Genomic DNA, 14,051 nt, shown 5'->3' on the forward strand with positions numbered 1-14,051 from the left:
TGTTTTAAGGGGGGCTTTAGAAATAATAATAATTTTGGTATTGTTGTTGGCGGTAGCCAACAAATGGTATCGACTACTTTAGTGTACTGTATTTACAAATTTCACCAATAGACAAAATAATATATTTGGTGTGTATCTAATGTTCGTTTTTATTTTTGTTATTATTAAGAAAGTAAAAATTCAATACATGTATTAAAAAGAGGGGCAGGATTCATTATAAGGGTTAAATGTACAGGTAGAATAAAAATCTAAAGACTGTGAAGAGAACTAGGCTCCCTAGAAAGAGAGAAAGAAAGAAGAAACTTAATGGATCTCTGGAACTGGAGAATAACGCTGTGAGATGTCTATAATGCATTGGTCGCTCTTACGACGATACCAGTTCGGTATGGAAGGCGATGGTGAACGACCACCAAAGTCTTTCAGGGGTTTACTGTCTATATTACTATTGGCTCGTTTGGCTCGCTTGAAGCGTCTCTGAAGATCCTCTCCATCCATCACTTCCACAGTTCCTGCCGGGACACTCACCCGACAGCTGTTTGGATACGATTTGCGTCTAGAGGCAGCCGGGAAATTTGGCCAGGGAATCGAATCTTGTTTGAGCTGTCTCCATTTCTTTCGGGTGTCTGTCATATTATCGAGGAATACACGGGCAGGCGGTAAGAGATTCGCAAGTGCTTGGAAGAATGGGCGAATGAGATCACCAAATGTTATACTAATCATTGGTTGGCTTATTTCAGTCCTGTCCATGTTGGGTGTTATGGGCAGACCAGCCGCCCGTTCGGCGTCTCCCTGACGAAAGAACTCTTGGATAACCAAATCTGACCACTGTTTGGCCACCTTCCATGGTCGAACTGTGTTATTGATGTCAGCTGCATGCATCAAAATACCGCACAGACTCAGTCGGTCATTAGGGTTCAGTTGCACCGGGTTATAATTTCCATCTTCACCGTTACTGTCACCGGTATCATCACTGTCGCCGTCGCCGTCAACAGCACTCTTATTAACATCAACATCATTATTAGAGCTTGTGTCGTCAGGGCTGCTGTCAGGTTCAATTGAATCAATGCTGCTGGTACTATCCGGACTTCTTCTGCTGAGATTGTCATATATGCTGATCAGCTTATTCTGGTGCTCGTAGTGATATATCATGTCCGTTCCAATAATTATGTTTTCTATCGCATCCAGGCAGTTTCTTTCCTGCTGTTTGTAGCCTTTGCTGTACAATTCGCCCGGTATTTTCTTGAGGACCTGGTGCTTCTCTAAAAGGTCGCGCGTTATATCTACCGACAAGGACTCGAGTACCGATCGGTCGTGGTACCGTTTGGCAAGATCGGTTTGAAGATTGATTTGGTAAAGATTATTGTATCCCGTCTACATAAAGTAAACAAAAGGAGGCACGCCCCTTTCCTTCTCTTAGTCAGGGATTCTTTTTGTATATCTCTCCTTGGAGAGGAGACACAGCAAGTTTTTGTTTTTATTTATTTTTATGTATTTGTGAGATTACTCAAGAACTTACATGACCGGTGTCATGGCATAATGCGGCTATCATAAGAGAAGCAATGTCAATCGGTAATAAATATTTGGACGCCGTCATTTCTGTAAGGAGGTAAAACACGATCGTCACCACATCAGCAGCGTGATAGAAAGTGTGATATGGTGTCTCGAGATAGGCAGCATCCGCGTCAATGAAGAAATCAAGCAATTGGGAGGGGGTTACTCCCAACGAACTATTGACACCTAATTTGACGAATAAACCAAGAAGGTGCCCATAGACGTGTGTTCGTTTGTGGTCCAGGACATTGAAATAAGCCGTAATTGGCGGACTGTGTCCATTAAGTGTTCTTAAGAATTGCTGTCAAACCAAATGAATTAAGATATTTATATTTATATTCATTTCAGCTCAAATTGGTCTCTTTTTTTCTTTTTACTTTAATGACTGTAATATAATGATAAATATTATATATATAAAAATAATTACCTTTTCGATCAGCAACAAATCTTGAGGAGAAAGCACGTTGTGTTTAAGAATGAGCATCGTATAACTGTTTCAATTGTGTAGCTTATATGCCAATAAAAGTATATGATGAGTCTGGGAAGGTCAATAGGTTGTTGTATTTTTTTAAAGCAAAAAGAAAGAAAGAAGAAGGATCTTAAAGGACCTTTTTTAGGTCAAAAAAAATAAGAAACTCTGCGACGATGATAGAATTGCTTTATTGGGGAATCGGAGCTATTGGATGTTCAGAGCACTTGGGTTCCCGTTTCTTCTTTCAATCGTTCATGGCGTCATCAGTAACATGGCTATACCTTGTTTTCGATGGAATTACTCACAATAAAATAGACTTTGGTACTTTAAGTATTGATGAATATATACAATATTTTTAACTCAATTTGACAGACATTAATAATAATTAGTATATACATATACGCTCATATAACCATGAGAACCTGTAAGGACCCATGACAGTCTGAATTTACCAGTTGCAGAATGCATGAAAATCTTAGCCATCTAAAAATTGAATACCGACCAAAAATAGGGTTCCTATTTGGTCAGAAGGATATGAAAAAGAAACAAGAATAATAATCATAATCATAAAAGGATGTGGCAAGTGAGAAGATTAATGACAAGATTGCTGAGTAACAACTTAATTATAGAGACAATTGACTGATTTCATATCACTACCCTCCTCTATTGCTGTTTATATCATGAGTACCGTCTCTCTTCAAATTAAATATATCAACCACAGGCTACACTATAAATAATGATAAACTCTATGATTCAATTGGTACTGTGGACATTGGTTTCAAGCCATGTTCTCTGAAATCCTCATCCCCATATCGGTAATATATTTCATTGGCCTTGCTATACTTTAAATACAGAAGGTGCTACATTTCGTTATTGGTTTATTAGGCTAGTCACGAGAGTAGATTATACAAGTTATTTTTAATTCCAAGTGGTCATGATATTATCTCAAGTACCATTGTCACCTTCAATTTCAAAAGACTAATACACCATTACTAAATTGAGGATATTTTGAACCATATTTTGGCATCTTGGGACTGGTATTTAATTACAAGCTTTTACTTTCCCTCCAGGCGCCAATTTTTGAGCGAAAATAGTATCCTAGGTTGTATAAAGGGATAAAAAGAGTCTACAAGTTATCTAAATATCAAATCCGGATTTAAAGAGGTCTTTTGTGAAAAAAAAGAAGACAAAATTGACATAAAAAGTAATAACTATGAATGAATTATAAATCTTTTTTTTTATGCAGACTTTTTCTTTCTCTTGCTTTTTATTTTTCACAGTGCTAAATTGTTGAAACAACAAGAGTATAGTGTTAAAAGGGGATTACAGAAATTGTTCGTATGATATCTAATAGCCCAAAGTAAATGCCTGCAACAAAGTATAGACCCTTGAAGCTACACAAGTTAAAGTGTCAATAGAATATTTCTTGGTACGGTGTATAGTTTGGCTGTCTAGATGATCCGTAAGCTAATCAGAACTCTCAATTGATCTAAAGAATCACAAGGGAAGTTATTAATATTCTTGCAAGAGTAGATATCAGGTATAGTATTGTCAAAACAAAATTTATGTGTGCATTATTGGATAAAAGGTATCAATTAATCAATACATATACACTCGCAAATAGTTTAATGGTCAAAAAAGTATGTTCCTTTTAGATACAAAGGGTATAAAGTAGCACATAATTTTAAGCGAAAAAACCATAGGACTTTTATATACATATATATAATATACAACATATCATCAGATACCTCTTCTTCACATACTTCTTTATATTTCTATTTATATTTATATTTATATTTCTATTTCTATTTCTATTTTTTATTTTTATTTTCTCGATCTATTTTAAAAACACTGTAATAAAATCATAAAACTCCGATATAAAGCATTATGCATTTGTTGGACCAATCATAAGAATGATAGATGCACCTTAAAAAGGCCTAGATTTATCATATTTAAACAAAAATTATTGGATAAAATGTAATACGATCCAGAATCCTATAAATCCTATTTGCTGGATTGTAAAACTAATAATCTATAATAGGGCATACTACAGTATCTCCTATAACGATTCGTTTCTATTTTATGAGGCGCTTTTGCAAGCTTGCATGGGCATCCATCAAGGAACCTAACAGAAATTGGGAAATAATAGCTGCTCCTCATTCGCCTAGATTTTTTTTTACAATATGTGAGTTTTGTCTAGTAAGGGTCAGTACAACTAGAGATCTTTTAATAGGTCGTATACGTAGAATGATCTCTTGCTTATTCGGAGCTCTTCTAAAGACCCATTGACATACTGGTTGCTGTTTGAAGATGTTTAAAGAATCTATTAATACATAATCTTTATTGCATATATCATAATAAACGTTTTCCAGCTTTTCAATTATATTATCAAATGTACGCTTTGTAATGGTTAAATGAAGATATATCCAAAGCTGCCAATTGCAGTGTTTTTTTTTTGGAAAGAAAGACAAAGTAATAGAGTAGTCGACTGTGAAGTACAATTGTACCGTACTACGTCTTAATTATACCAAAGGTGGTGTTTCATAAAGTATCTACCTAATTATCAATCTATTTACCAGTGGACAAAAACTTGGCAAACTAGAATCGCCCAAGCTTTTTTTTGGAGTCATTTTCTACCATAATGTAGCCAAGCCATATGTATCAGCGCTAGTAGTAATACAGAGCCCTCTAAATTACCATTGTTTGATTGTTTGGAGTAAACCCTCCAAAAAGAAGAAATTTTATCAGAATAACCGCTTTATCCTTTCTCCTTTTATTCTCTATATTTACCATCGCCAACAAAATTGGTAAGGTACAATAGCCAAGTTATTCCATATAATAGGTCTTGACAGATTCTAATATGTATGATAATAGAAGTCTTTTAATACTTGTTTACAGCACTATATCAAGCTATTCCTTTAGGGTAAAGGAGAAAATCGGTAGATCTCATTCAAAAAAGCGATTGACATCACCTAGGCAAGAAAACACTCTCCATAAATATTATGAAAGCTTGTTTTTTGTTCTGAGGTTAAATCTCGGTCACCCCTAAATTGACAGAATAAAACCTCTTTGCATAGTTTGAAGCTAACCAAAACAATCCATCGATACCAAATTCTCGATTCTCCAAATCAATTGGGGGTTTCTATAGGCAAACAAAGAACTGCAAGAACAGGAACATATTTAACGTTAGAGTATAAAACATTCATCAAAAAAAATAGTCCTTCCAAGAATATTCTTCAGTGTCAACCAACCTTAAATTAGAACCTGAATATAAATCCATGCCCCATGAAAGCACGAGACAGAAACTTTCCATTTTATAGTTGAAACTCCTTGATCTCTTTTCTTCTTTTCAGAAAAAGAAAAAGAAAGAGAAACCCAACCAAAAGTGGCTTGTGACACCATGAACGAACGTTATTCGCCCCTGAAAGCTTTTAAATCGCAAATTGTTCAATAAATTGAAACACGTTTGTTCACCTGATCATTCACTCATTTGCTTACACCAGTCTTTTACAGAATACTCAAATTTAGTCGACAAACCTCCCGGAGTTTATAAAACAAGGAAAAAAAGGAGGAAATGGTAGAGAACAAAGTAGTATTTTTGTAAGCCACGCGCGTATTGTACAAGTACTGGACCACTCGTTTATCTTAATCTACTTAATTCTTATTACTTGAATTTAAAAACACAATTTCAAAAAGCACTTCGATTATACATACCCATAAGTAAGCTAATAACCATATATAAATTCAGTATAAAGTCATTTTCATACAGCCATTAAGTTGCACCTTTAGGCCAGTCAACTCAAATATTGTTTCAAAAATCAAAAAAAAAAATGGAAAATTTTGAAACACGAAAGAAGGTCACATACAGAAGTTTGAACACCGACAAATTGTGGCCTAGAAAAAAGTGAGTTACCTCTTCCTGCCATGATTTCGTGACTGTGTCGACGTCAGGGAAGTCCATATTCAAGAGCCGCTTATGTTTTTTTTATGATATGTTCTCTCGCACTGGCTTTTCTTTGACCCTTTCAGCAAACGACGTGAATGATGGCCGCCGCACATGATTTGACCCTGCGGATGATTCCATTTTTGGATCGTCATCTCGTCTTTCCCTTGATCGAGTTTCTTGAGCTGAACAAGGTGCGATCCTAATGACGCGATCCAAAAAATTCGCTACTCTTTTTCTAGATTTTTTTTGTTTAATATATATATTTATATATTTATATTGATTTTTTTTGTTTAATGTATAAATAGGTCTACCCGGCTGAAGATTTGCTTAAGGCAAAGTATGACTTGTTTAACAACTCCAACATGGTCGATTTTGTTTTGGACTTGTACAAGAAGATTCACAACACTGAGGACACTCCCCAAGGTGCGCCATTCTAAAAAATATGACAAAATCAAAACAGAAAGAGATAAAGCAAACAAAAAAAGGAGGGGCTGATGGTGATGAGTTTTTGGCCAAGACTGATTTTAAATGGTGAAAATTAGAATTTGTTGACAAGAGAGAGGTTGTCTTGAACAGATTGGAAGAGTTGCAAGGTGAAGTTCAGGAAGTAATGACCATTCTCGAAAAGCCAGAGGTCATTGCTGCCCTTCGCAGTGATAAGGCACAAAACCTCAACTACTTGAAGGAGAACTATAACGTAAGCTTTGTGGATAAAGTGATTTGATTCACTATTTATTAGAAGAACATACATATATATATATGCACAAGCTCTAACTCGTTAATCTTTGGTGTTGTAGCTCACCGAGAACAGAATCAACATCCTCTACGAGTTTGGTCAGTTCCAGTTCAGCTGTGGTGATTATGGAGGTGCTGCAGATATGCTTTACCATTTCCGTGTTCTGGTATGTCCTGGAAAAAAATTGATATTGTCTTATTTGAGATTTAACCTCTTTAACCTATATAGTCTACAGACACTGAGCGTGCATTCTCTGCCTCATGGGGTAAGTTGGCTGCCGAAATTTTGACTGGTAACTGGGAAGCTGCATTGGAAGAAATGCAGAATATGCGTGAGGCTATTGATCAAAAGGTAAGGGGAAAATGATAATCAGGAAAAAAAATGTTTCTCTTGGTGTATGATTATAAGTGTAGGAGAAGAATATTATCGACTGCTTGGTCTCACATGTATATACTTTGAACAATTTAGAGCTTTTCATCACCACTGCATCAATTGCAGCAGCGCAGCTGGCTCATCCACTGGTCGCTCTTCGTTTTCTTCAACCACCCTAAAGGCCGTGATGGCATCGTCGACATGTTCCTCTCCCCCCAATACATTAATACCATCCAAACATCCTGCCCTTGGATTCTGCGTTACTTAGCTACCGCTGTTGTCACCAACAAGCGCAGAAAGAACCAAATGAAGGAGCTTGTACGAATTATCGAACAGGAAGCCTACGAATATAAAGATCCCGTAACTGAGTTTATCGAGGCTCTGTTTATTCACTTTGACTTTGAAGGAGCACAGAAGAAACTTAAGGAATGTGAAGATGTATTGAGCAACGATTTCTTTTTGGCTGCAACCCAGGAAGACTTTATGGAGAGCGCACGACAGTTCATTTCCGAAACTTACTGCAGAATTCACCAAAAGATTAATATCAAGTAAGTTTTCTTTAAAAGGATATTTTTCTTTGTAGGATATATAGAGTTTTGAGAGCTTGTAAATGGTTATTAATTTGTTATATTTGTGTCATTTTTCTTTAAAATAATAGAGACATGTCTCAAACTCTTAACTTGAACCAAGAGGAGGGTGAGAAATGGATTGTTAATTTGATCAGAGACACTCGTGTGGACGCGAAGATTGACTTTGAAGAGGTAATATTAAATGTGTTTTTATTTTATAATAAAATATCCTAACATTTCGATTTATTTTAGAACACTGTCATCATGAACACACCCGTCACTTCAATCTACCAACAAGTCATTGAGCGTACCAAGGGACTTTCTTTCCGTTCTCAGGTACTTGCTTCCGCCGTCAAGAAGCGGGCCGAGGCACAGACCCAGGCAGCTGTCGAGAGTGCTCATTAAATCAAGGCGATCATCATTCCAAAAAAATAAATCACCAATAAATCAATACAATAAATAAAATTGAACTAAATTGTATTCTTGCATGTGAAATACATTGATAAAAATAAGTAACACGAGCGTTATAACACACAAGGATGGCTGGTGTGCGTGTGTGTTTGGTATGTCACAAATCTTATTGTTCCTTGAAAAGAACAATAAAACGCCCCTCACACACTGTGAACCTTGACATAATACAGCCACAGTGTTACGAATAAGGATTAAATTAAATTATTTGCAAATTAGAAAGGGTTGTTGCTTAAGACGTGTGGAGTCTGGAGACTCTTATTACTCTGGCAAAATGTGATGGGAAAAGAACGGATCAGTTTCAGCTGAACTGACCTGTTTAGTGAACAACTAATTTCTATTTCAAGCCCTGACTCATGGAATAGTATCACCCCAGCTATTACGATGAGCTAATAAAGCATGTGTCTATGCTAAAATGTCCTTGCCCTGTGCTCTTTCTTTTTCTGATTTAATACTACATATTATGTACGTTTAATGAAGATCGCTCTTTATTCAATACTTCTTTAACTTATTTTTTTTTTGCTCCACTAGAGCATAGAAAAAAAAAACCGACACAATTTTTCACCAACAAATGCACAACTCTGAAGATAACCGACAGAATTGGTTACAATCCAACTCCTTTTTCTCACGCTTTCACTCACGGCGTACACCCTCACCTGGCCTACACACAACCCTCCGCCCACATAGATCGCGTTCAGTCGGTGTAGCTGACCTCAACACACATGATCCACAAGATCCCCCAAGACGTAGAAATGGTCTTGGGTGGATGTTTTCCAAAGCCAGACGACAGCACATTCGGCGATGGGTAACAACAGATGGCGAATGCAGAATATCTCCACCTGATCCCGGTATACAAGACACTCGTCATTGTATCAATACTGTCATTCGCCACCAGAGCCGAAGAAGCCCTAGTATACCCGAATCTTCTGTCCTTTCGTCTGGATTTACTCGCCTATCTCTCGACACGGCGGACATAGTCGAACCATATTATTTATTTACAAGATCCGAAAATGAAGCTGAGCGTATAGAGTTAAAAAATGACCTTGTAAAACTTGCTTTTCAAGAGTATGTAATATATATATATATATAAGAATATATATAAATTCAGGCCTTTGACTGATCCTACCTTGCTGGTTTGTTTATTTATCTTGCCCTTACAGCGAGTTTCCTACTCCAGTTGATTTTGCAAGTCTTGAGAACGGACGCGTGTTGGACATTGGGTGTGGACCTGGCTCGTGGTGTCTTGATCTGGCGGCTGATTTCCCAGAATTAGAGATTATTGGACTAGACTTCCAGGAAAGCATGTTTCCCGACGCTGGCACTATCCCACCAAATTGCATTTTTATTCGCTACAATGTCCTCATGGGTCTCGGACAGTTTGAGGAAAAATCAATAGACTATTGCCACATTCGGTTTATGAACCTGTCGTTAACCGTACGTCAATATGCTCAGGTGGTCAGAGACTGCTGGAGAGTACTCAAGCCAGGAGGATACCTTGAAATGATGGAAATGGACATGATGATCTACTCTCCGGGTCCCACTATGGAGAAACTTAATGAACAAGGTATTTTATTTAAAAAAAAAATTCTATTGCATTTTATTGACTTTGTATTATAGTCGTAGATGCAGCCCAGAGCAGAGGATTTAAACCAAGGTTGGCACGCCATCTAAACATGTTTGTACCTGGAGATGCGTCCTACAGGATAGAAAAATACCGATCTTTACCTATCGGCCTTTGGGGCGGGCGATTGGGCGTTTTGTTCAGGGATGACCTAATCCATATGTTTGTTAACAGCCGAGACGCAGTCCTTGAGAATCTGGGGCCTCTTTTTGAGCACAACTTTGATACTGATCTTGAACTTGCCAACCGAGAGATGGAAGAATACCAGAGCTACAGCAATTTTCATATATTGATAGCACAGAAACCCTTGTGAAAGCCACCACCTTGTATACAATATGTTTAATTCATTATATTTAAAGAAGAAGAAGAAAAGAAGAAGAAGAAATAGTAGAGATATATAGAAATAGATAGAGAGGGGGTAATGAAGGGGGTGTGCGTGATTGTTAAAGTTAAAGACCTTAGATTAAAGGAGTGAATTATTAATGGGTGTGTTTGGAATTCAAACACTGTAGATATCTATAGCAAGAGAATATATACATAAATACATACATATTTTACAGAATGATATTGTTACAAGACAAATGAATTTTAGAGTATTTGCGTGTATGGTGTGTAGTGGAAGTATGTAGTGGAAGTGTGTAAGGGAAGTGTGTGTGTTATTTTTTTTTGTTATTGATTAAAATGGTTAATATATAATAAATTATTATTACCCCACATTCAAATATTAAGACAATGAAGCTTATCAGCTGGTTTATTCTATGCATCAAATCATCACTCGGCTCAAGTGGGTGGCATGCATGGGATCTCTTGTGAGTGCATTTAAAATAAATATAAGAGCACCTTTAAATTTCGCCACCAAAAAATAAAAATTTAAAACATCACTCTTCTTTTCAATACTTTCTTATTACTTCACAATGTCACAGCCCACACAAAAAACGCCCCTATTAGACAAGAAGCCACCCTTGAGTAGGCCGACCAACCAACGAAGGAGGTCTTCATTTGACCCTTCGACCTACAACAGTACTGGCCAAGCCATGGGCTATGTTCGCTCATTAGACCTGGATGTGACCCTACCTGGCCTTAGTCTGAAAGAAATCCTTGCCCTTACAGTATGCATGGGAGGAGCCCAATTTACATGCAAGTGTATAATTGAATTTATATTCTTTTCGTATAATTTGATTATATTAACTTTTATTATCTTATATTATATTTAATCTTCTAGGGTCGGTTGAGCTAGCGTAAGTCATGGCTCTTATAGAACATTACATGGTTATTATTATGATATTATTCTTACCCTATTCAAAATAGGTATGGTACACCCTATTTATTATCACTCGATCTCTCAAAGGAACTGACAGCCTTGGTCTGGCTGGCCGGACCACTATCAGGTCTTCTAGTACAACCAGTACGTGTGTGTATGTGTGTCTGTGTATTTGTGTCTGTGTTTGTGTTTGTGTTTGCCTCTGTGCCTCTGTGTGCCAGTGTTTATGTGTATTTGTGTACGTCTATGTATTGATTTGCAAAATGATTATATATAGCTTGTCGGTGCATTTAGCGACAAATGTACATCTAGATATGGGAAACGAAGACCATTCATTGTTGCTGCTGGATTTCTTACTTGTATGTCGATGTTGGGCGTAGCATACGCAAGAGAGATAGGCGCTTTTGCTGGTCGTTACTTAGCCAATGAACAAGTACCCTCTGAGGCAGTAGGTATACACTCTACTTGCAACAATAACTAACTCGTTTAAAGGCGCACTTTTATACTATCATAGCTGCTGTTTCTTCGTTTTATTTCCTCGACTTTACTCTCAATGCAGTACAGGCTGTCTGTAGAGCTCTTATTCTTGACATACCGCCGCTCTGGCAGCAGGAGTATGCAAATGCGTGGAGTGCACGGATGAGTAATGGCGCAATGGTTCTGGGGTATTTTGTGGGTTACATCGACCTCGTGCACTATGCACCATGGATGGGAGATACTCAGATCAAGGCATTCTGCATTGTGGCTATTGCAGTATTTTGTGGAACGCTGGCAATCACTTGTCTAAGCGTTGAAGAGAAAGTTCTTGAAAGAGTAGAAGATGACGACCTGTAAGTTTTTTTTGGTTATGCTTTTAAATCCTAAAAAAGCAAAAGCAGAAGCAGAAGAAAAAGAAAGAAACTAATGACTGAACATAGCCCATGGTACCACACGCTAGCCTACATATGGCGAGCATTCCGCTTCCTGCCTCGTCCCATCCAAACCTTGTGCAATACTCAGTTCTTTGCTTGGATGGGATGGTTTCCCTTTTTGTTTTACAGTACCCAGTGGGTATCAGACATTTACTTTGCCAACAACCCGCCAATAGAAGGTCAAGAGCAGGATTGGACCGAAGGCACGCGTGCAGGCTCATTTGCTCTGTTGTGCTATTCACTTGTGTCTGTAGGTGCGGGAATTGTGCTGCCTGCCCTTTTGTCCTATTTCAACAAGATAGCTTGGTTGTCGCTTTTGAATATCTATACAGTTTCACATCTGACCGTAGCCGTGGCCTTACTGTCGGCGCTATGGGTGCGATCTGTGATGGGAGCTACGATTGTATTGGCTATCATGGGTATTCCATGGGCCATCGTTCTTTGGGTTCCGTTCTCTCTTGTCGGTGAATATGTTAGTTTCGAGGATGAGAAAAGGAGTCGCACGCAACAGCTTCCGAGTACTTCTAGCATTCAACGCCTTGAAGATCAGCAGGACGAGTTCGATGCAGGAATGATCCTTGGAGTTCACAATATGTACATCGTTTTTCCACAATTTGCAGTTGCCATCATATCATCCGTAATATTCGCTGCTGCTGCTCCTGGAGAAAATCAAGATGATGATGCACCTATGTCGAGTGTAACAAGCGTACTGGTGTTTGGTGGTTTGATGGCGTTGGTTGCTGCACTTCTTAGTCGCTTGATCATACGTGTTAAATAGATAGTGGGTGTCTAAACCATATAATATTTCATCCTTTTTTCTTCTTCTTTATTTCTTTTTTTTATATATAACCATGTCTTTTCATTCATTCTTTCTTCCTTTCTTTTGTAAAACCTAGACGAGAAATTATATTTATCTATCTATATATTAAAGAGATTCAATCCATCCAGTCACTGAATCAATTTCCTCTTTTTGAACTGAGCAGACTTCAAAGTCTACTATGCTCTCAAGATGTTCAAACTTGAATGCCTCTCCTTCATAGCCCAAGAATCCTTCCTGATCATCACCTTCTGAGTTTTGCTGCTCCACAGCTGCTGTACGAGTACCACGCAGACGATTACTACGCATCATTATATTTAGTCATGCTTTCTTTATATATGCGCTTGTGTTTACATTTCGGCTTCCAAAAGGGTTTGGATTTTATCCTTTGGTAGTGCAGTAATCATATCAGCCTTGTTGCATGCGATCAAAACAGGCAATTTTCGGTTTTGAGCCTCCAGGCTGGCCAGGACATTGTAGAGGTATTCGGCTACTGAGCGGATCTGACGACTGATAGTGGTACTATCAACCACAAACACAATACCGCGAGCAACGGGAAGAAACTCGCTGTAACGGTATCTAATACGCTCATGGCCAGGCATATCAACAAGACCGAATGTCTTTTTTTTTTTGGTTTAATAAGGTTAGTCTCGTTTTTATACAGTCAGGTCAAGCTATATATGCTTGTACATATGTATATATGCTTGTATATATGTATATATGTATATATTAGTTACCTTATTACCCAGTGTAACAGAACCTTCATTTTCTTTCATTGAAGTAACTGTCAATGCTTTTTTACCGAATCTGATCTGTACATTAAATGCAACATTTGTTATAAAAATTGGTATATATATGAATTTAATTTTGAGAGTTGAAGTATACCAATGTGTAGAGTGCAGTCTTGCCAGCATCGCTCACACCCAACAGCAGGATTGTGTCGCCTGTCTGCTTTTTCTTCAAAAGGAAAAAGGAGGCTTTTTTTCAAGAATAGATTTAGGGATGAATGAATTGACTAGTAATGTTGATGATGCATACCAACAACAGCAGCAAGCAATGTGACGATTCCTGCTAAAATGTACACAATTGGAACTTCGATTGACATAAAGATGAAGACAAAAAAAAAGAAGAGAGGGAAATAATGAAATAGAGAGAAAGAGAAAGAACAAGAAAGGCGTTGTTTGAACAAGTCACGGTGGAGTAGCAATAGAATTGATTTGTACGACCATTTATGGCTCGTGTGTGCTGCAAGGCATATATAGATACCCATACACACTTGAGACAGGAAATCAAGTATTAATTGTATTGCTTTCAAAAATGAATAAAG

The 14,051-nt window shown here is 37.6% G+C and overlaps 5 protein-coding genes across 5 annotated transcripts; 3 read left to right on the forward strand and 2 right to left on the reverse strand.

The window, feature by feature from the left end:
* Nucleotides 1-303: 303 nt before the first annotated feature.
* Nucleotides 304-2,035, reverse strand: PHYBLDRAFT_151625 (hypothetical protein; the record flags this gene model as incomplete). The annotated part of the gene is made up of 3 exons (XM_018432711.1): nucleotides 304-1,371; nucleotides 1,517-1,852; nucleotides 1,979-2,035. 3 exons carry the CDS (start codon nucleotides 2,033-2,035, stop codon nucleotides 304-306), a joined length of 1,461 nt encoding a protein of 486 aa, XP_018285416.1.
* Nucleotides 2,036-6,067: 4,032 nt separating this feature from the next.
* PHYBLDRAFT_98666 (hypothetical protein) lies at nucleotides 6,068-8,006 on the forward strand (the record flags this gene model as incomplete). Its single annotated transcript, XM_018444067.1, has 8 exons — nucleotides 6,068-6,160; nucleotides 6,275-6,392; nucleotides 6,512-6,666; nucleotides 6,767-6,871; nucleotides 6,934-7,056; nucleotides 7,174-7,625; nucleotides 7,736-7,838; nucleotides 7,899-8,006. Coding segments are annotated over 8 exons (1,257 nt in total), but the record flags the coding sequence as incomplete, so codon positions are not given.
* Nucleotides 8,007-9,326: 1,320 nt separating this feature from the next.
* PHYBLDRAFT_102618 (hypothetical protein) lies at nucleotides 9,327-9,632 on the forward strand (the record flags this gene model as incomplete). The annotated part of the gene is made up of 1 exon (XM_018427735.1): nucleotides 9,327-9,632. A coding segment is annotated over one exon (306 nt), but the record flags the coding sequence as incomplete, so codon positions are not given.
* A 1,415-nt stretch (nucleotides 9,633-11,047) lies between these two features.
* PHYBLDRAFT_118491 (hypothetical protein) lies at nucleotides 11,048-12,685 on the forward strand (the record flags this gene model as incomplete). The annotated part of the gene is made up of 4 exons (XM_018428637.1): nucleotides 11,048-11,140; nucleotides 11,274-11,444; nucleotides 11,489-11,797; nucleotides 11,894-12,685. Coding segments are annotated over 4 exons (1,365 nt in total), but the record flags the coding sequence as incomplete, so codon positions are not given.
* A 24-nt stretch (nucleotides 12,686-12,709) lies between these two features.
* PHYBLDRAFT_137011 (hypothetical protein) lies at nucleotides 12,710-13,864 on the reverse strand. The gene is made up of 5 exons (XM_018429827.1): nucleotides 13,763-13,864; nucleotides 13,610-13,701; nucleotides 13,462-13,536; nucleotides 13,079-13,344; nucleotides 12,710-13,025 (listed from the first exon to the last, which is right to left on the reverse strand). Exons 1-5 carry the CDS (start codon nucleotides 13,827-13,829, stop codon nucleotides 12,833-12,835), a joined length of 693 nt encoding a protein of 230 aa, XP_018285420.1. The 5' UTR covers nucleotides 13,830-13,864; the 3' UTR covers nucleotides 12,710-12,832.
* Between the last annotated feature and the right edge of the window lie 187 nt (nucleotides 13,865-14,051).

The sequence above is a fragment of the Phycomyces blakesleeanus genome (genome assembly GCF_001638985.1).
Source record: "Phycomyces blakesleeanus NRRL 1555(-) unplaced genomic scaffold PHYBLscaffold_30, whole genome shotgun sequence".
Taxonomy (NCBI): Eukaryota; Fungi; Mucoromycota; class Mucoromycetes; order Mucorales; family Phycomycetaceae; genus Phycomyces; species Phycomyces blakesleeanus.

Coding starts and splice junctions, on each gene's coding strand:
- PHYBLDRAFT_137011 (XM_018429827.1), bottom strand. CDS start 13,829: ATGTCAATCGAAGTTCCAATTGTGTACATTTTAGCAGGAATCGTCACA. Junction 13,537..13,609: donor AGACTGCACTCTACACATTG/GTATACTTCAAC, acceptor TTTAATGTACAG/ATCAGATTCGGTAAAAAAGC. Junction 13,345..13,461: donor CTGTTACACTGGGTAATAAG/GTAACTAATATA, acceptor AAAAAAAAAAAG/ACATTCGGTCTTGTTGATAT.